Consider the following 22,355-nt stretch of genomic DNA (forward strand, 5'->3'; position numbering starts at 1 on the left):
GTGCCAGACCGGCAGAGGCAGAACTGGACCAGGTAGCTGCATACCATACAGTCCCATAGACTCTGGGACTGTATCAGGCAGGCAGAGAAGAGCCAGCCAATGCCTGCCCTGACACTACCTGGACCTTTAAGTGAGCTGTTAGGTGGGTAGAGGATGCTGTGTGATGAAGCTGTGGGCAGAAATTAATCAGACAATTAACATCTGGGAGTGTGAGAAAACTTTTTCTGAAATATTTTATGAGAGGAATATTTTATGGCTAATATGCAAAAATTCTACTTTTTTATTTACATTTTAGAAGTTGATCATTCTCACCAGAACCCCAAATGCCCTTGGGTCACGCAGGTAAGAAGTTGGAATTTGAACAAAAGGCTCCACCAGGTCTTTGGAAATATCGTGTCATGTGATCAGTGCAACATGAAAAACTATTCAAGTCCGTTAAAAATCGGGGCCTCTCCTTCGTGATGGTACCTTTTGAGAAAAGTCCTCCAAGCTCATTACACAGTCCAAACCTGACTGGAGAGAGCTCTTGCGCTCTCGCTCTCAGAGTCGAGTGTCCCAGGGAGACCTCCACCAAAGTGAGGGTATGACACCATTTTTGGTTGAACATATTTTGAGAGCGAGATAAATTAAAGCTCTCATGTTATGTTCTCCACCTGCCCGAGGAGGGTTCTCGGTCAATAAATCTTGGACATTTTCTCTCTCGGCATTCCAAGCTTTATTGCTACTTTAATGACCAGCCCATCAAGGGATCAGAAAAAAAGCCAAGGGACAACCGGAGCTTTGCTTGGTGAGACCGCAGAGTTTGGTCCATCATTGTTTAAGCCTCTGCACTTTGATAGCACCTTCCACATGTCACAAATATTAATGAAGTAAGTCCCATGAACCAAGGCGGTATGATCCTCATGGCACTTTCCCAACATCTCTCAGGGAGTCCCAAGCAAAGCCAAGTCTGGAAAGCCCCTGGGTGTGATTTAAAAGGCTTTTTAAATAAAAAATATTCAGCTTTCTGCCATTTAAAAAATGCCAGCGTAGCCCTGACCCTCTAAAAGCACAAATACAGGCTTCACCGTCCAAATTCAAGTCAGTGGCTGCATTGCAGAGACTCTGAAATGTAAGAAACATGTTGTACTTGGTGTCAGATTTATTGCTGCCTTGCAGAATAAAGCCAAACATCTTTATATGGAAAAACACTGCTGCCTTTGACCCAAACAGATTGGGAACAGGAAGTAAAAACAAATTACCCAGCTGCGGCCTCACCGAGTTACGAGCCAGAGCGGAGAAACCAGCATTTCCTGTCATTGCTTGTCACAGTTCATGACTGCCCCGACTGTTTTGCATGCTGTTTTCTTAAGGCCTGATCCTCACTGAAAGCAATAGGAATTTGATGTTCACGTCCATAAGAGGGGGTTCAAGTAAATCCAAGTCACTCGAGAGAAACGGGCCAAACTGGGAGGCTTCCATCCTACAGCAAGAATGGTGCAACTTTCACAGAGCTAGACGCTCAGCTGGGACAAACTGAGGCAACTCCACCGGCTTCCAGGCAGCTATGCTAACTTACAGCGGCCGAGAATCCAGGGCTTTCTGTAAGGACACCAGCCTTGCCAAACCCAGGCATTTAAAATCATCAGCGTGGCCTCAGCTAGTCATGGAATTGACTTAAAAACCATGAACTTTGTTTTAAAAAAAATAACTCGGGAGTCCTTTTCTTTGCCATTTGAGCTTTATGTTCATGTTTTCAAGCTGTCTTTTTTTTTTTTTTGGACGCAACTACAAAGTTTTCTTTTTTCTCACCCAGTTTGACACCAGGAGCTTTCAGACAAACACCCAGACGGACCACAAAACTTGCAACAAACGTGGGTTGTACCCACAAAAGCTCAGGATACCCTCTACATGTTTTGTTAGTCTTTAAGGTGCTGCTAGCCGATCTGCTGTTTTTTAAGTTTTTCCAGTTACAGACTAACTCGGCATTTGAACAAAAATGAAGCAGACTAGCCACATTGTGAGTGTCTTTTGCAAAAGACCCTCCCTGAATGCCAAATAAACTGGCTTCATACGCTCACTCGAACAAACGTTGGCTCTGCCCCAAGAGCTGCCCTTTACGCGCACGGCACACACAAAACCGAAGCCTTTTAAATTCAACATTTTAATTAAAATCCTGCTTTCGCACAGGCTTCCACGACTGTTTTATTAGTGCGAGCAGATAGAACTGACACGATTTTAAAAGATTAAGCACCAGGTAGTAAAATGCTTCACCACTTAAGAGCCAGGTTTTCTGGCGTTGAAAGAAGAAATGAGTGAGCCAGGTTCTGGTTTTGCAATGCCAACTGAGCGCGACCATATTTATGATGAGAGTAGAAACTCACCTTACACTTTTAATCCTTTTCTGGGTTTCTCACTAGCTTGTATAAAGCCAGGCAGAGCGTGCATGAGGGCGTATAAATATATATTCCACACGATCTCTGACTTTCATAAGAGCATGTGCTTTATACAGTAATTAGCACACCACGAGTAGCACACATGAATGTTCTCTCCTCACACACGGTAATTTCAACTCCTACCTCGTATTCTTCTAACTCTGCCACCTTCTCTTTCCTACAAACTGCTTTGGCTAAGGAGCTGCATTGTGAGAAAGGAAACCTTCTTTGCACTCATGCTACCGGCACATGACATTCCCACCGCTCCCCCAAGCAGTTCTGAAATCCAAGCGTACCGCGCGGAGAAAAGAACAATAAATGGGAGGCTGCAAAAGCAGCCGAGTCAGTCAGAAGTGCCGCCAAAAATCCAAGCTTTTACTCATAAAGGGCCCTCCCTTAGGAAGGCTGCCAATCAAGCCCCAATCACGAGGCTGTTTTCAGAGACTGAATAGAGTTCTTATTGACACAGCTTATGTCTGCCGCATGCGGCCCCTCTGCAAGGCTTTCAAGAGCAGATCGGATTACACAGGCGCATTCTCCCCGATTTTATGCGTTCAGAAGCCCTTCGACATAAAACACCATCCCCTAAAGACTAGTTTTTCCGCTGCGTATCCCTGTGCGCGCTCTTTCAAAAGCACACAGCCAGATTCTGCCACTCTTACTCAAGCAGAGTGGAGCCTTACTCAGGAAGATGTCCCGTTTAAATGGAGGGCGCTAACTATGCGGTACTACTCAAGGTGAGAGCAGAAGAATCAGACCTGCGCAACGTCCTTCACAACAAGCTGGGGGGGGGGCGAAAATATTTGCAGACACTAGTCTCGTCTCACCTCTCTTCTGAGTGTGAAAGCACAGGCCCTGACGAGCGTTTAACCCAGAAAAACAAGAGCGGGTGGCCCTTTTGAACAAACAACCGCTGCACTGCCGCAATGTATCGGACGCCAATTAGATACTAATTCAGAAAAGCACCTGAGCACACGGAAGCAAAGGAGCTGAGTGTGTGTCTAAGCTAGACCCTGATTCAGAGGTTATGCTGGCAAGAGGGCTGTCAAAGAGACAGGGGTATGCCTTGGCTGGTAGCGTACAGCACGTGTATTAAAAAGAGAGAAAGAAAACCTTAGCGAATGTTATCAACAAGCCATGCAAGCTGCAGGAGCTATTTGTTTCCTTGTCAGGTAAGAGAATAATTACTGAAGCATTATAGAATTTCTCTCAGTGTAATTTTACTTATGGAAAGCACGTAAGCAAATCAAGAGGGAGTTGAGCTCGGGAGCATCTACATGACTAAGGACAAAAACATACTTTCCAAAAAAACAGGATACCCGCCCCCTTCTACGCTTATTTTCTTGCTCAGACATTTAGGGTGTGTTCTGAAATGTTCTTATGCTTTGCTGGAACAAATTTTTGGCTGAAGGGGGACGGAGGGTTGGATGTGGGGAGATGGAGGTCAGATCTACAGGAGGCAGCTACTCTACTGTTCTGGACTTGGTTTTCAGAACAACGAATAGTCTAGCAGCACCTTAAAGACGAACAAAACATGCAGATGGTATCACAAGCGTTCGTGGGTACAACCCACTTGTTCAGAGGACTGGAGTATTAAAGGCCAGATCCAAGAATAAATAAGGGAAGGTGCCTTTCTTTATTTATTCTTGGATCTGGACTTCTAATACTCCAGTCCTCTGAACAAGTGGGTTGTACCCACGAAAGCTCATGGTACCATCTACACGTTTTGTTAGTCTTTAAAGCGCTGCTAGATGATTTGTTGTCTTTTAAGTGTTTCCAGTTACAGACTCACTCGGCTACCCCCTGAAGCTTTTGGTTTTCGGAGCGAGGAATAGAGCCTCTATTCATTCCTCTCGTGTAAATCCAGATGTCTAGGCAAATCCTGCTTTGGAGCACACAACTGCCCTTTCAGCGGGTAGTGTAGAATTCCTAACACTGCTCAGTTTCCACGCGTGACTCTGAATGCCATCAGCAAAGCGATGGTGCAAAGACAGCGTCTGCTCCCAGCGTGAGTCACACAACTGTTGGCCCCCACGGCTCAAGCTAATTTTTACTCCTGCTAGAACTAGAGGGGAATTAACTGGATTGTTGTTCTGCCTCGGGCATCACCCGCCCATGTCGTCCACCAAATTCTGGCAATGGAGTCGCTATGACTGGTCCTTGTGACAAAGGCGGGGAGGGAGGGAAACAGCTTGATTTTCAGATCCCTGCCCAAGTCTGACAGGCTGGCGCCAAGAAAATCATCCTGTACCTTGCAAATGGAGAAAAACTGATCAGAGAAAGAATGAACCTGGAACCTCACAATGCCATGGTGTGATGGTAACCCCATCTCCCTACTTCCTAAAGCACCGGGCACCGGCAGAACCTCACTGAAGATCGCTCCCCGGTCTCCCTGTCCTTCAGGCTCTGCGCTCCCTGTAGCAACTGGCCCAGCAGCAGGCTGAGGGAATATAGCTGCAGGGCGAGAGGCCAGGAGAGCAACCAACACTGCTGCAGCCCTCTGCTCATGGGAAGGGAGAGAGGAGGGATAAAAACAAGGACCCACCTTCTCCCAGGGCCTCATGGCTCTGTACTCACTGCCCTTGACTGGGGTGAATGCACCAGGAAGCACGGAAGGGAGGAATCGATAAACCCGAGCGGCATCCTCCTCGACTTTTAGATCAGTTCAGGGCCCTGTTTAAAATGTTCTCATAGGCTCTGAAGTCAGGAGCCGGACTTCACAGGTGCTCACCCTGCAATAATGCAGGCAGACGTACGCCATGGCCTAAGCAACTCTGGAACCATCCCTCCTTGACTGGGCAAAGCGTTTTGAAACGGCACGTAATACGACTGCCACGGGTCCTGTATCGGAGCGATACAATCACCCGGCAAACGTGCGCCAACCTGCCCGACCGCGTGGACTTTCACCCGCCAGGAAGAGGCTGCGCATCTGACATTTCCGCGCGTGGGTGCCTGTGACTCTAGGATTCCTGCGGCACACTCAACCAGCAGAGCCAGCAAGTGTTCTGGCAAACTAATTCCCTTCACCTTGGATACGGAGACAAGTTTGGAGGTAGCTTCCTGCCGTCCTTGAGCTCCTCGGGCCCAGTGTCTGCAGGAGCAGGACTTGAGCCCCCATTTGTAACCACGCCAGCCGTGCTCAGGCCTGAAGCGTGCCACTGAAAGAACCACGCAAACTCCAAAGTGGACAGACACGTACTACCTGAACAGTGAGTATTCAAAGGGCAGAAAACCCCAACTCGACCTCAGGGAAGCTGCCTTATGGAAACTTAACTGCATTGGCTCTGCCACGGCATAATCCCAGCAGAACCTGGCTTGATTTAGGCCACTCCAACTCTGTCACTTGATCGCTTTAACAGGGCATAGGCTATTCCCTCACTCTAATTACAGGGTCACATTACATGTCCAACAAGTGCTGTCATTTAATCTGGTCCCAAAGTTTCTGACCCCATCGTGCTGCTCACGTCCAGCTCTCTCTGTGTGGATAGGCGAAAACCTGCAGAACGACTAAGACCATTTCAGGACCAGGCAGCAAAAAGTATTTCCTTGCCATCAAACAGAATTTCCTGGAACTGGCCACCAAACCGATTTCACTGTCTGGTTTTACGCAAATCCACAAGTCGTGGCACAGGGCCGTTCGAACGCTTGTCAGCGTAAACCACGCGGCAGTGTTGTGGTGCTCATAGGGTGCCACGCATTCACCCCACGCTTTACCCATGCAGATCTTGACCCTGCATTGTATTTAGTGGGGTTACTTAAATGAGAAAGGATTCCATCCAAGAGTGAGGGGTGCAGTTTCAGACCCCCAAAGCGAGCCAAGTTCACTATCCCGGTGCCAGGGGGTCCTCATTACGCAGCTGGAATTTTGCCATTCAACATTTTAAACATGAAACTACCTGACACCTAGCGTTGCTGCGAAGAGAAACGCTCCCTTCCCTGTAGAACCGTGCTGTCCAGCACGCTAGCCACGTGTGGCTGTGTGCCCGGATGAGCGTGACTAGTCAGCTCACAAAACTATTTACATTTTCAGAATACTGTGACTAGTTTGCTACCGCAGCTGCTGCTGGTATCCCACGGCTGTCGACTAACTCTGCATCCGGGGCCGATTTAACGCGAACAGGCCGTTTACATGTCCTTCTGGTGTTGTTTTATCGTCACCTGACATCTATGGGGAATATTCTTCCTGGAGCACAGGCTCCATGGAGCCAGAGCGCCTGAGTGATTCAGCAAAGAGGAGGAACCGGGAGAAGGCACCGCCTCCTGACAACTGTCAGACCAGCAGGGAGAAAATGTGCAAATGGGAGAAGTCGTGTCATGGCTGCACGCTTGCAGAAATGCGTAGACTGGCCTTCCGGGGGGGTGGGGGGGAGGGGGTGCTACCTGCAGATAGGAAAAAAACAGCGACTCTAGAGGCTTCCTGCTTCCAACTCTGCCCAGATCCAGTGATGCAGACTCCCCCCCCCCCCCCCCCCCCGAAGAGCCAACTTCAACTTCGCCGGCTGGGGCTTCTTTGTTTCTAGGCAGACTCCAGTGCGGTGGCACGACTGGCCAAATGCGCATGTCCTGCTTGGAGCCCCCCCAGAAATCAATCCATCGCTCTCCCCCTAGCCCCGACTCCTGGAGTCACACCGGGGGCCGCCCCACAATTCGCACCCGTTTGGCAGAAATCAAGCGGGGGAGGAGGGGGGAAGAACAGGCCGGGGCATTTTCCAGACTCTCCCCGCCGGGAGCCCTTTCCAAAGCGCGCCTGCCCCCCGACCAGAGCCTGCCCCCGACCAGAGCCTGCCCTGCCGGGTTAGTGCCGGCCCCCGGGGCGCAGCCAGGGCGCGGGCGCGTCCCCCCCCCCCCAAGGAATCCCCAGGAGCCGAGGCCGCGCCCGGCACTAGGGCTGCCCGGCGGAGCGAGGCGATGCGCCCAGGGCGCACGGACGGTGCCTCTCCGCGCTCCCCACGGCGCGCCGCCTGCCCAGCCCGGAGCGCTCGGGGGCAGCGCAGCGCAGCGCACCCGGCGGGGCGCACAAAGGCTGCTCCCGGCCCCGCACCCGCCCCGGCCTTACCTGGCGCTTCTCCGCCGACAGCTCGACCCAGGCGCGGAGGGCCCGGCGCTGCATGCCAGGGGGCCGGGGCAGAAGCCGAAGCGGCGCAAAGCGAGCTCCTAGCAGGGGCGCAGGCTGGGTGCCGCCATCTTACAGCCCGGGCTTCCCCGACTCGCCGCCGCAGCGAGCGCCCCGCGCCAGCCCGCCCCCCGCGCCGTGCGAGCAGCTCTGGGGTGGGGCGCGGCGCGCCGGAGCCCGGCGGGGCGGGACGGGGCGGGACGCGCCTCCCCTCCGGCCAGCCAGCAGCCGCCCCGCTCGCCCAGTGCGGCGCTGGACGCAGACGGCGAGCCCCCCTGGCCGCCAGTCGGGGGGCTGGACCCCCCCCCCCGCAACACGATGGGGGCACCCCCGGGAGAGCCACTGCGGGGGTAACACGCGAGTCAGCAAGATGAGCCCCCCCCCAAAAATAACCTTCCCTTGAATTGCAGGGAGAGTCACCCCCACCCAGAGGTGAGAGTAAGGGGGTGCCCCCAGTGCGCCCTCGGGCAAGAGCTGGGTGAGCCGTGGCAAAAGCCGGCAAGAGCTAGCGGGCAGGGCCCAGTTGCCATAGGACGGTGCCTGTGGGGAAGGTAACTTCCCTTCACCCCTTCCCCGACTCCTCCTGCATTCAGTCCCCTTCTGGAGAAAGCCCCGTCACCACACGCCCTCCAGTAGGCGCAAAGGCACCCAACCCCGAGAGGGCACTGGCTGCCCTCCCTACCTGAGCCCCTGGGGCTACCCCACATGCCTGACAGAGTTAGCCGCAGCTTTGAGATCCCCACACCTCTATCCAAACAGGGCCCACGAGGCGACCGCTTGCTTTTGCCAGCCCCAGAAGATTGGAACAAGTGTGGGGGTTTAATGCTTCATTGTCTCTTTAAGACTTCTCAGGAACTTCTCCTTGCTCCCATATCGACTGTACTCCCCCACTCGGGTGTTTTCCTCAAGCATGCAGGACACACGGAGATATGTGCCTATTAAAAACAGTTTACTTCCACTGTAAACAGTGGTGCAAACACATTCGTCCCGTCTGACTGGAGGGACGTAGGATCCAGACACAGTGAAATTCTTTCCCCGGGTGCACATACGGCACCCAGGACACGATAGGGCCCTCTGAATACGCTTCTCCTCCGTGTTGTGCCAGGGTGTGAAGTTCTGGCATGCAGCCGTCCCACGGTCTGAACGCTGCCATGGTTGTTTGGATTCCTAGTCTGCTATAAGAATTGCATTCTAGCTCCCAACGGGAGGAGGCAGCTACAATACGAAACAGAGAGAGAGCAAACCTTAAATCCATAGACCGTATGCTGCCTACTGCAAACGAGAAGCTCATCGTTAGATGTTAGGAAGCCCTAGTTCTTACTGAGACTCTCCAAAGACCAGGCCCTGAATCTCATGTTTTTAAATGTTTTTTTTATTAGCTTTGTCGTGTTGACAGGCAACTCCTGGGGTGACCAGTGAATGCTGACTTCTGGATCCCTGCGTGGACTGAGCTTTTAAAACAGCATTTTATTTAAAAAGCCTCATTAGAGATTAACCTCTGGAACAGCTGACTGAGGGATGTGGTGGATTCTCCATCTCTAACCAGTTTAAAAGCAGGTTGGGTGTTTTTTGAGAAGATCTGCTCTGGGAATTACTGTGGGGAAGTTCTATGGCCTATGGTACACAAGGTCAGCCTGGCTGAAAGTGAATAAGGAAAAGTGATTTCCTTGCTCCCATCCCCCCAGAATGAAAGGTCACCCAATGAAATAAATAAGGAGCAGGTTTAAGACGAACAAAAGGAAGTTTTTCTTCACGCAGCGCACAGTCAACCTGTGGAACTCCTCGCCAGAGGATGTTGTGAAGGCCAGAACTTTAACAGGGTTCAAAGAAAGAACTAGATAAATTTATGGAGGTTAGGTCCATCAATGGCTATTAGCCAGGATGGGTAGGAATGGCTTCCTTAGCTTCTGTTTGACAGAGGCTAGAAACGGATGACAGGAGAGGGATCACTTGATTGCCTATTCTGTTCATTGCCTCTGGGGCACCTGGCATTTGCCACTGTAGGCAGACAGGATACTGGGCTAGATGGACTTTTGGTTTCATACATTAGGGTTATTATGTTCTTAAGATCCCTTCTGGTCTTGGAATGTGTGCATGGATTCAAGAAAATGTGGCATTTAGACTCACAACTTGTTTGTTGTTTTGCCAAAGGCTTAAAGAGTGGAAACAGGGTGTGTGACTGATGCATGCCTCGTGTACTCTGGGGTAAGAAAGCACTAGTTTTCATTTTAAAATATTCTCATAGAGATAGGCCAGAATGACCACGCATATTTGTGCCCTCTGCTGTGTTTTTTTTTCCTACAGCATTTCTTCACCCCGTTTTTCTACTTGTGTGGCTTTGCAACCTGAACAGCCATCCCGTTCACCCCACCCTTATTACAGCCCTGCTAATAGAGAGTCATGGTCTGAGCAATGAACTGTGAACCCCGACTAGCTAATCCCAGCTCTGACAATGACTTGCTATTTGGCCAAGGGCATGTCGCTTAGTCTCAGTCCCCCTATTTCTCCCACACAGCTGTGTTGTTGCAATCAACGAATTAATCCGAGCCAAGTCCTATCAAGTGGAAAAGCATTACATAGGGCTAATAAAACTGTAATGAGTCCACTGTTACACATTAGCATTTATTAATGTGTGAAACACAGAATATAATGGAAAATTCCCACTGACTTCAAGGGCAAAGTGTTAGCCCTCAAGAAAAGACAGATGTCTCTGATGTCTAACCGAATCAGGCGACCCTGTTATCAGGAAGAGACAGGTAACAGTAATGGGGGATTTAATTATTTTAAAAATATGGATAACGGAGCTAGTGCTGACTGGGAGACCTGCTGGCTGCAAAGGCTGTGCACATCTTGAAACCTCTAGTCTGCGTCTAGATTGGCATGATTTTCTGGAAATGCTTTTAATGGAAAAGTTTTCCGTTAAAAGCATTTTCAGAACAGAGCGTCTAGATTAGCATGGACGCTTTTCCGCAAAATCACTTTTTGCAGAATAGCATCCGTGCCAATCTAGATGTGCTTTTCCTCAAAAAAACCCCGACCGCCATTTTTGCAATCAGGGCTTTTTTGCGCAAAACAAATCTGAGCTGTCTACACTGGCTCTTTTGCGCAAAAGCTTTGCGCAAAAGGGACTTTTGCCTGAACGGGAGCAGAATAGTATTTCCGCAAAAAGCACTGATTTCTTACAGTAGGAAGTCAGTGCTTTTGCGGAAATTCAAGCCGCCAGTGTAGACAGCTGGCAAGTTTTTCTGGAAAAGCGGCTGATTTTCCGGAAAAACTGGCCAGTCTAGACACAGCCCTGGAGAAAACCCATGTGCAGAGCTGGAGAGGAACCAGTGGTCATGGTGCATGTATGTACCAGTGACAAAGTTACTCAAGATTATCATGTCCAAGTCAGACTGTGAAGAGTTCCAAATGAAGTTACTTTTGATCAATACAAAACAATGGACAATGGGAATAATAATTCCGACGATACAAGCAAAACGATGGGGCCCAAATGAGCTATTATTACTCAAGAGTGAGATCTTGGACTCATTGTGGCTAGTGCTCTGAAAACAACCACTCCGGCTACGGCTATGCTGTTTTTTTGCGGAAAATGATATGCAAATCACACTGTCATTTGCATATCTTCTTCCAATGCTTTTTGCGGAAGAGGTTTGGATGCTAAAAAGCCCTATGTAGACGGGCCGATTTGTCAGATACAACCTTTTTTGCAACAGCCCTTATTCCTCAAAAAGCGAGGTTTACAGGATCTTGCAAAAAAGATCCTTTTCCGACCAGTGGCCCCGTCTACACAGGGCTTTTTAATGCCAAAAACTCTTCCGCAAAAAGAATCAGAAGACGATATGCAAATGAGAGCACGATTTGCATATCCTCTTCTGCAAAAACACGGCAGTGTAGCCATAGCCACCATGTGCAGTGAGAGTCAAAAAAGCAAACCGCATGTTGGGAGTCATTAGGAAAGGACAGAGAATAAGACAGAAAATATAAAAATGCCATTATACAAATCCATGGGACCTTGAATATTGCATACAGTTCTCAGGAAAAAAAAAGATATATTAGAGTTGGAAAAAGTACAGAGAAGGGCTAAGAATGATTAGAGGCATGGGAACAGTTTCCATATTAGGAGAGATTAAAAATAGTAGGATTGTTCATCTTATAAAAAAAATGACTAAGGGAGGTATATGAGGGAGGTCTATAAAACCGTGAATGTTGCGAAGAAAGGGAACAGGGAAATGGTTTTTACCCTTCCCATAGCACAAGAACAAGGTATCACCCAATGGCATTAATAGGCAGCAGGTTCAAAATGAGCCGAAGGCAGCCCTGTTTCATAGGTTGCAGTCAACCTGCGGAAGGCTTTGCCAGGGGATGCAGGCCAGGCTAAAAAGTGTGAATGGCTGGAAAAGAATTAGATGCGAGTCTGGAGGAAAGGTCCACCAGGGGTGTGAATCGGAACAGTCTGGCCGTTCTTGTCAACGAGGCTCAGGAGATCTGCAGTCTGCCACTGACTCACGGCGTGCCCCAGGGCCAGTCACTTAGGAGGAGATATTCCCAGCTAGTCTGTGATCTGGGGGAATATATCTGAGATCAAATGGGGGAAACAGGTGGAGGCAGCTAAAAACACTGGCCACTTTTAGACATGCTAGCCCTGCCGCATGGGGCGTATGACACTCACCCACGGCACAGAGAGCCACGAGGATTAATCCATGCACACAAGGGGCGGAGAGACAGAGGAAAGCCTCAGACTGCATGGGAGACATAACACAAATACATGCTAAGGACTAATAGAGCAGCAGCAACCGGCCTTGCCCCCAGCAGGAGGTAAAGCAAGAATTAAGGTGGCATGGTTACTAGAGGCAGTTACAGTAGTTCAGCTCAGGATAAGAACATAAGAGGGTCATATTGGGTCAGACCAAAGGCCCATCTAGCCCAGTGTCCTGTCTGCCGACAGTGGCCAGTGCCAGGTGCCCCAGAGGGAGTGAACAGACCAGGGAATCATTACGTGATCCCTCTCCTGTCGCCCATTTCCAGCCTCTGACAGACAGAGGCTGGGGACCCCATTCCTACCCATCTTGGCTCAGAGCCATTGATGGACCTGATCTCCATGAATCTATCTAGTTCTTCCTTGAACCTGTTAAAGTTCTGGCCTTCACAACCTCCTCTGGCAAGGAGTTCCACAGGTTGACTGTGCACGGCACGAATAGCCAGCCCCATAGATCGGAAACTGAAAGTCCTGTCATCACCCAGGGCCTGCTAGCAGAGCAGCCAGCCTTCCCCGTGGCATCTGGGCACTAGCGAACGGCGGGCTGGCAGTTTCAGTGTGCAAGGTGGTGCCTGATTCACGTTCCACCCCAAGGCAAAAAGGAGACAGGAGTCTGGGGAACAAAGTACACCTGCACGGACAGGCCTGCCCACAGCCGTCGATTCCCAGCGATTGCAGTCTGAGGTGAATGACACGCCGCACTGATTCCTGCGGGGCTAACACCACCCAGCCAGCAGCAGTGTGCGTGAGGGGGGGTAGCTCAGTGCCAGGCTGCAGACCCTGGAGCTGCCTCGGAGGCTAGGAGCACGTTCCCTAGAGAGAGGCACAGCTTTGATAGGAGTTGCACCCCCACATGCCTCCTGTTGATAATCTCATTCCTCTTTGCAAGACGCAGGGCCCCCCACAACTGAAAGCTACGCATGCCTCAGAAATCGGGTGCTCGCTGGCTCTGATTCAAGTGCAGACACCAGAAATGCTGAATCACCAGGCTGAGCGTGTAAACGAGGCTCTTTACAATGACACACACGATTCCCCCCTCACGCAGGAGTGGGGGCAAGAGCCTGGGCGTAAGGACACCCGGCCGTCAGTCCTGACAAACCGCCACCCCTCTGCACCTCCATTTACCTGGTGGTTAAACAGGATTCAATAATTGGGACTCCAAGCCCAGATTCTTGACACGCCCAAAGCTCCCTTTGAAGTCCGTGCGGTACAGTGGAGGCCACGCCGTCCCGCCCGCGCGCCAAGCCGCATGCACCAGTGTTTTGCTGCCACTCTGCACCCTCCCTCATCCGTTCCACGTGTGCGATGCAGAGACGGGAACGTCTGCTTCTCGGGCAGCACAAGCCATTGTGTTTCACCCAGTGGCTTTTCAGATGGAAAATTCTAAATTGGGAACATTTCTAGCCCAGAGTCCGCCTGTCCGTCCATCCAACGCACATGCACAAATGATGACCCAGGCCCAAAGCCGATGCTCCTCCAAACTGCGTCCAGTCTCCTCTGACCTTCTCTAGAACCAGATTGTGCTGCTCCTGAACGCACCCTTGCTCCCACCTGCAGCCCCAAATGCACATGGGATCCAGCCATTGAGATACCAGATGCTGCCCTCCCCTGCCAATCCCTGGCTGACCGCCCTCTTTCTGGGTGCAGTAACCCCACACCTCTGCCTCGTCGGGGCAAGGGGCATTGGGAGGTTTGGGAAAGCCTCTGCAGATGAAAGGAACTCCCCCCCATGATTATTCTTCCTCTCCGGCCCGTTCTTCCCCTGGCCTCCAAGGGTTTTGACTCACGCCACATCCCATATTGGGAGCCTGGCCCAGCTGACAGGGCGCCGCAGCTTTCCCCAGCTCGTTGGATAGCTGCTTCCCAGCTGCAGGTGCCAGGATTCCTCAGCCGTGGAGGGGCTGTTCCGAGAGTCACTTTCAGCATCAAGGAATTCAGAAGCACGGAGTGAGACTCAGGCAGAACGGCAGGAGTTTGACTGGCCCGAGTCTCAGCTGCGGTAAATGAGCATCGATCGCTCTTCTATTGTGGCCCTTGGCATCCCCGAAACCCTGCAGTGGCACTGCCCAGCAGAAGTGATGCTGGTACCTTGAAGGTATAGCCCAGCCCAGGTATATCCCAACCCAGGAATATCCCAGCCTAAGTATATCCCACCCCAGGTATATCCCAACCCAAATATATCCCAGCCCAGGTATATCCCACCCCAGATATATCCCAACCCAAGTATATCCTAGTCCAGGTATAGGCCAGCCCAGGTATATCCGCCCCAGGTATAGCCCAGCCCAAGTATATCCCAGCTATATCCACCCCAGGTATATCCCAGCCTGCCTCGCAGGTACATCCCTAGCCGCCACGTGTCTGGCTGGGTATTTGCGGTGTTGCAGAGGGATTCAGGCAGACCAACTCCTCTCGTTGCCTAGGGTCAGGAGTTGCAGCCCCAGAGGGCTTCCCCATCGCTCCGTGCTCTGGATGGAGGGTTTGGGCAGGGACTTGAATTTCCCCCTCTCATCTCTTTACCACCCGAAGGGCCCCGGCGCGAGTCTAGTCTGACCTCCTGCATATCACAGGCCACCAGCGCCAGGGAGCCGCTCCCACAACCAGAATGAGACCGAGGTATGGCTACGCGGAGGCAGCAAAGCCGGTGGGTCGCATTGGCAGGGAATAGGGGGGATCCAATGCCCATGGGGACCCCTAAAATGATTAGGGGTTTGGAACGGGTCCCATATGAGGAGAGGTTAAAGCGACTGGGACTTTTCAGTTTAGAAAAGAGGAGACTGAGGGGGGATATGATAGAGGTCTATAAAATCATGAGTGGTGTGGAGAGGGTGAATAAAGAAAAGTTATTTATTAGTTCCCTAAATAGAAGAACTAGAGGACACCAAATGAAATTAATGGGGAGCAGGTTTAAAACTAATAAAAGAAAGTTCTTCTTTACACAGCATGTAGTCAACCTGTGGAACTCCTTGCCAAAGGAGGCTGTGAAGACTAGGACTATAACAGAGTTTAAAGAGAAGCTAGATAATTTCATGGAGGTTAGGTCCATAAAAGGCTGTTAGCCAGGGGATAAAATGGTGTCCTTGGCCTCTGTTTGTCAGAGGCTGGAGAGAGATGGCAGGAGACAAATCACTTGATCATTGTCTTCGGTCCACCCTCTCTGGGGCACCTGGTGCTGGTCACTGTCGGCAGACAGGATACTGAGCTAGCTGGACCTTTGGCCTGACCCAGTACGGCCGTTCTTATGTTCTTATGACGTTGTGCCTTCGTTTGCTGCCTCACGCCGGTAGAAATGTAGGCCACGTTTCCAGTGTGTCTCCCCCACTGGACTTCAACCCCCACTAAACAGCGTGTCTCTCATCGCTTGGCAGCCAAACACAGTGTCCCTCTCTGCCATGGAACCTTTTCAGGCCTGTTGACTTGATCCCAAAAATTCCTTTCACCAGCACGTAAGAACAGCCAGACTGGGGTAGTCCTATAGCCCCCTGAGCCCAGGATCCCGTCTTCTGACAGTGGCTGGTGCCACATGCTTCAGAGGGAGTGACCAGAACAGGGTGACGTAGCGAGTGATCCATCCCCTTTCTTCTAGCCCTGACTTCTAGCTCAGAGCTTTAGGGATACCTGGAGCATAGGACTGCTTTCCAGACCATCTTGGCCAATAGCCATTGACAGACCTATCCTCCAGGAACTTATCTAATTCTCTTTGGAACCCACTTATACTTTTGGCCTTTACATCATCCCCTGGCAAGGAGTTCCACAGGTTGACTGTTTGCTGTGTGAAGAAGCACTTCTTTATGTTATGGAACCTGCTGCCTGTTAATTTAATTGGGCCTGGTGATTTAAAAGGGCCTGTGGCTCTGGCCCTCCCCCCCGTGCTGTTACCATGGCAGCAGCAGTGGTCAGAGCACCATCTGGGTGGCACTGAAGAGCTGGCTGCAGGAGGCTAGCCTCTAGCCCCGCCCCTTTCCCTGAGGCCCCACCCCTTCCAAGGACCCGGAGCCAAGCTCCCCTTACAGTATCCAGGGCCCGGCAAAGTCTCCCCAGCCCTGGCCCCCACTCTGCTGAAGGACTTGTGCCTGCATTTTAGTTTAGTTTGGCCATGGTAGTGGCAGTGGCAGTGGTAGTGGTTGTGTGTGTGTGTGTGTGTGTGTGTGTGTGTGTGTGTGTGTGTGTGTATGTATGTTTGGGGGGGGCAGCTTCTCTTCACAGCTCCGCTGTTCCCTTAGGCGTGGGTTTTTTAACCCCTTGTTCTCCTTTAGCATCCCCTGGATAGGGTCATGATTCAGCATGAGCTGGACAAACTGGAGAGATGGTCTGAGGTAAATAGGATGAAGTTTAATAAAGACAAATGCAAAGTGCTCCACTTAGGAAGGAACAATCCGTTTCTCACACACAGAATGGGAAGCGACTGTCTAGGAGGGAGTCCTGCAGAAAGGGATCTAGGGGTCAGAGTAGACCACAAGCTAAATATGAGTCAGCAGTGTGATGCTGTTGCAAAAAAACCAAACATGATTCTGGGCTGCGTGAACAGGAGTGTTGTGAGCAAGACACGAGAAGTCATTCTTCCGCTCTACTCTGCGCTGATTAGGCCTCAGCTGGAGTATTGTGTCCAGTTCTGGGCACCGCATTCCAAGAAAGATGTGGAGAAATTGGAGAAGGTCCAGAGAACAACAACAAGAATGATTCAAAGTCTAGAAAAGATGCGCTATGAGGGAAGACTGAAAGAATTGGGCTTGTCTAGTTTGGAAAAGAGAAGACTGAGAGGGGACATGATAGCGGTTTTCAAGTATCTAAAAGGGTGTTACAAGGAGGGAGAAAACATGTTCTTCTTGACCTCTGAGGATGGAACAAGAAGCAATGGGCTTAAATTGGAGCAAGGGAGGTTTAGGTTGGACATTAGGAAAAAGTTCCAGTCAGGATGGTGAAACACTGCAATAAGTTGCCTAGGGAGGTTGTGGAATCTCCATCACTGGAGACAATTAAGAGCAGGTTGGACAGACACCTGTCATGGTGTTTGGTCCTGCCATGAGGGGACTGGACTCGACGACCTCTTGAGGGCCCTTCCAGTTCTAGGATTCTGTGATTGTATGATCTGCACAGATCTGCTAGCCCTCGCAGCAGGGGCGGGACAGACAGAGCCAGGGCTGTCCAGCTCATACAACGTGCAGCTCCACTAGCTGAGCTGACAGCAGCAGTAAGGCTTTTATCCCCTCTAGGGGCGCACATCTGCACAAACCAGAGACGCTAGCTCCTCCACTGAGTACCGCTAGTCACTTCCAGAGGTGGCATGTATGCCTTTGGGATGTGCCATAACATTAGGAACATAAATACACCCCCCTCTCCCCAGCTGTACCTTCGATTGCACCTGTCACACTCAGGTGCTAAAAGTCTTGGTTGCTAACGCCTCTTCTTGCTGGGTAAGGCTGTGTGATTAATTCCCCATGCACAAACACCATGCTACACACATATGTATACACGTCCTCCTAGCTCAGAGCCAGTCCCTGAAACCATGTGGCCAGCCCATCCCTAGAGCTGCCTCGTAGGGACTTGACTACAATTCCCATCAGCCACTGAGGCACGTCCGCATGGAAAGCTCTACAAAGTTCCACACAGAGGAAGCAGACCTGCCAAAAGCCCTCCCATGGAACCCTGTTCCAAAAACTACCCAGCGCTTCTCCCTCCCGCTCCCCCCACACATAAAATGTCCCTCCGTGCATTCTGCCTGGTCAGCCATCTCTCGGCTTTCTTCAGAACTGTTTAAGCTTCGCTTCTTTGGCCTAAACCTCAGGCAAGGAGTTAAGTGGGGCTACTGGTTTCTAGCTCTCCAGCAGTTGTCTTCAAATACAAGACACCCAACTTTTCTGACCGTACTAACGAGCAGACCTACTGCAAGTAACTCGGCAGAGTCAAATTCTGCAGCATGGTAAATGGCTCTTTTTGACTGCTCGCCCCTGGGTAGGAACGTTCAATACCGCAGCCAAAGAGACGAGAACTAGTTTCTGTACCCAGCGCTCATCCATAAGCCTAATTAAGACTGTAACATGACATCTGCAATAAATTATTTACCACGCAGGATAATTTTCACAACTTCTGTTGAACAAGAATTTAAAAAGTATTTAAACAGTCATCCGCTTTTGCCCATGGAATGTCAGCCGTCATCCATTTTTCATGTTCCCACGTACCGCTGTGCCCCCAAATTCACTCACCGCACTGGAGGGTTTCACGGCTTTTTTAAATCTGTCACACAATTGCTGCTGCACAGGGTTTCCGGGGGGGCCGGGGGAGGGGGAAGCCCACGATGCTGTCTTGGCGACACTGACAGCTCTGACGGCGTGGGCTGCTCCATGACATTGTGATTTTTTATTAATAACTCCGCAGTGCAGAGATCAACCCAACTGAAAAAAAAAAAAAAAAAGTGGGCTGGCCTGGATCTCGGAGGAAGGATCTCTGGCCGACAGAAGAAAGCAACGTTAAGGGGGAGACGTGGTAGGGAAACAAAACACCTCAGCAAAGCCCCATGGGTGCAAAGAAAATGCAGCGAGCGAAGGAGAACGACAGAGGTTGGCTTCACGTTGTAGGGGCAGTCGAGGGTGCTAAACGGCTGCACCTGGCAAGCCGGTACCTAGGCTTTCAAGTGGCCTGCCGTGCCCCCGCCAATAACCGAGGGTAGAAAAATGTGCCCTCCGTTATTTGCCCCTGCAGTTTGGGGAGTCACAAAGGGGCGGTCCTGAAATTTGGAGCCTGCCTCGTGCACTTTTCCTGAGCGCTGGTTGAGACCCGACTGGCAGCCCCATGCACAGGCGGGCAGCGGCCAATTGGTTTCCCACAAGGCCCTGCCAGTGGGTGGAGTCCGCCCTCGAGAGACCAGCCCTGTGCCTCAGGCAGTGGCTCTCACACCACAGCCCACTCCACGCGTCGCTTTCTGGCGGAGATATGCCCTGAGTTGTTGGCGGGTCTCCTGTGAGCGATGGTGCCTGCACCACCGACACCTCTCGGCTGCGCCGGGGACTCACGCCAGCCAACTTCCTCCCCACAGCGCTCCGTAAACTGGGCTCTGCCTCCCTATTGCCATTCGCCCCCCTCAAGGTCTCTTTCCCCTTAATTCCATTGCTGACTGGCTGCCCCGGCTCACCCCAAAAGCCCCATTGATGCCCTGGCTTCTATTCTTGTCCCCCCCATACCGGCTCCCCTCCTCGTGATGCAGCCAAAGGGAAGGCTGGATATGAGTCAACAGGGCACCCTTGTAGCCAAGAAGGCCAATGACATATTAGGGGGCATTAGGAGGAGCATTGCCAGCAGATCCAGAGACGTGATTGTTCCCCTTTGGCTCTGGTGAGGCCACATCTGGAGTACTGCGTCCAGTTCTGGGCCCCCCACTACAGAAAGGATGTGGACGCATTGGAGAGGGTCCAGCGGAGGGCGACAAAAATGCTGAGGGGGCTGGAGCATGTGACCTATGAGGAGAGGCTGAGGGAGTTGGGTTTGTTCAGTCTGCAGAAGAGAAGAGTGAGGGGGGATTTGAGAGCAGCCTTCAACTTCCTGAAGGGAGGTTCCAAAGAGGATGGAGAGAGGCTGTTCTCAGTGGTGACGGATGCAGAACAAGGAGCAATGGGCTCAAATTACAGTGGGGGAGGTCTGGGTTGGATATTAGGAAAAACTATTTCCCTAGGCGGGTGGTGAAGCGCTGGGCTGGGTTCCCCAGGGAGGGGGTGGAATCTCCATCCCTAGAGGTGTTTAAGTCCCTGCTTGACAAGCCCTGGCTGGGTTGATTGAGTTGGGATTGGCTCTGCTTTGGGCAGGGGGCTGGACTTGATAACCCAGCCGCCTGCCACCCCAACCTACCATGAGACACCCTCCCCTCAAACCCAGCCTGCCAGTTCCCACACAGCACCCACTAACTGCCCAGACCCCCAACTGCTGCCAAGCCCTGTACGGACCACATCCTCCCGCCTCCCCAACACACACTTAGGGGTCGGGTGTGTTGCCCTTCAGCGGACGCTCCTGGACCTAGACAAGTGATTCATGGAGCCAGTTTGGAAACGTTCCAAGCAACTTGCGTATCGTGTCGCAAGGCGCAGTTCAAAACTTTGCAGCCACTTTGGAACCAGGCAGTCCGTGGTAAGGAAGCTGCTCTGAGTTGCCCTGGGGGAGAGAAACCCCCCAACACAGGTGGGGCTACGTCCTCCCTAGTACAACCCCGCCCGTTTCCCCAGAAACGGAGGGACAGCTGTTCTCACTCTAGTACTCCTCAGGAACAGCTAAGTGTTGGCTCTTTGCTTCTTATTAAAAACTGGGGGAGAGTGTGTGGAGGTTTTTTTGCTTTAATATTTTTAACTAATAATGAACCCTCTAATCTCACGAAACCTCAAGTCTTTGATAGTTTACTCCCGTGTTTGCAGAGCAAATGCTCTTTCACACAAGCACAGAGCAGGGCTTGAGGATTTCTGGATATTACTAAGCCTATGAACATGTCTAAAGAGCCCCACCCAGGACAAGCAAATACCAGCAAAGTGAGATGACTCATTAGATGCAGGCGCTACCCTTTCTGAGTCAGACGCCAGAGCTCTACTCTGATCTGGGCCCTCAACGAGAAGAAGGTTGTGATCCTTCTTCCCACTCCCCAGCGGCCATTTGTTTACACCTGCGGAGCACAGCACGTAATTGCTAACTCGGCTCCGAGGGGGATACGAGGTGTGTGGCAAGGCAGGACTGAGGTGTAATCACCAACCCTATGTCGTGAATGAACCAGCATGTTCGCACAGCGTCTGCCTCCGGCTAATGCTAATAACCTGCCTTGAATTCACAAGCGTTAAAGCCACCAGAATTCACAAGAGACGGCAGAGGCTTGGCACCGGGCCTAGCAAGCGAGCCGTAAGTCCCCGCGCTTGGCTTTCAGAGACTGCCCTCTGTAACAGCACACCGGAGAAAGATAAGTGGGTCGGAGGAACCTCTTAAACCATCCACTCGTTACCACAAAAATGTCGGTGAAAGGAGTAATCGGCTTCTGTGCGTTTTACTCAGGCAAATAGGCCAAGTGAGAAAAACCAGGTCAGCTGTGCGCAAGGTGGCATCGAACGGTTGCGCCTCAAGAGTTCCCAACCAGATACTCCGTCAGGGCTCGGAAACCCCCAGGCGGACTGGGGACGCGGGGAGAAGGGCCGAGCGCGTCTCTCCTCACAGTGGAATGCCGTGTTGCAGCTCTCTGGTAAAATGGCTCCAGCTCCCTCAGGTGACCTGTGCCCCGGGGGTTACTCAGAGTCACTTCGAAGGACTTGTGTGAAGACTGGTGGTCTGTCCTGGCTTTATTCCTCTCAGCCCTGCAGCGCTGACCCCGCTAGGAGAGAACGAGCGGGATTTGGGTTCCGCTCGTGCATCAGCAGAGACACTAAAACATTTCAAACGCAAAGCTGCCCCTCCAGGCCCACTGCCCGCAAATGACATCCCCTATATCTCCCTCACACACACATTCCCTGCCCCTGCGCCTCTTTCCACCAGATTTCTTGGCTCTGTGGGACTCACTGGAGTAAAATTTACATTTGGTCCCAAAAGCAGCAGACGGGACTGACCCAGCGGTGAAAGTCACTTACAATTTCTTCCAGGTTCTGTCCTATTGCAACCCGGGGCGCTGTCAGCTCTTCAAATAGCTCTCTGTTGGCTTTTGCCGCAGCTCATCCAGCTTGCCAGAGCTGCGCACCAGGGCGTCCCCATTTACTGTCACCTCAGGATCGGACATACACCGGGAGCAGCAGCAACGAGCTGGTTTTACCCGGCCACCGTTCAGCACCGAAGTGCACGTCAAGGGCATGACAGCGGAAGGCTTTCGTTCCACATGTGCGCCAGTTCGTTTGTGGTAAGTCCCGGAGGGGATTTACATACAAGAAGATACACTGGCTCCCGACAATACCGACCTTCATAGCACAGAACTGGCTGGGTTGGTCTTTTGCTGCCTTGTTCCCAAAAGCCACATGTCCCCTATCTCTGCTGTAATAAAAAAAAAAAAAAGCTGAAAACAATGCAGTCTGTTTGTGTATTATAAACAGGGAGAACAGCTGCTCCTTCTAGCAAAAGAGGAAAT

At 51.5% G+C, this 22,355-nt stretch overlaps 1 protein-coding gene across 8 annotated transcripts in view; it reads right to left on the minus strand.

Annotated features, from left to right (window-relative positions):
- Nucleotides 1–7,698, minus strand: part of MBNL3 (muscleblind like splicing regulator 3) — a 125,139-nt gene extending 117,441 nt beyond the window's left edge. The window contains exon 1 of one of the 8 annotated variants that reach the window (XR_016350607.1): nt 7,471–7,686. Coding sequence is in view for 1 of the 8 variants with exons in the window: in XM_089781805.1 (XP_089637931.1) it covers nt 7,471–7,524 (54 nt within the window). In the remaining 7 variants the exon portion in view is untranslated. Of the gene's footprint in view, nt 1–2,363; nt 3,996–7,470 lie in introns of those variants that run through there. The other 7 variants (XR_016350606.1, XM_089781805.1, XM_089781803.1 and 4 more) reach the window with 7 other exon arrangements.
- Between the last annotated feature and the right edge of the window lie 14,657 nt (nt 7,699–22,355).

Source organism: Pelodiscus sinensis, chromosome 13 (assembly GCF_052426305.1).
Source record: "Pelodiscus sinensis isolate ZL-2025 chromosome 13, ASM5242630v1, whole genome shotgun sequence".
NCBI classification, from domain to species: Eukaryota; Metazoa; Chordata; order Testudines; family Trionychidae; genus Pelodiscus; species Pelodiscus sinensis.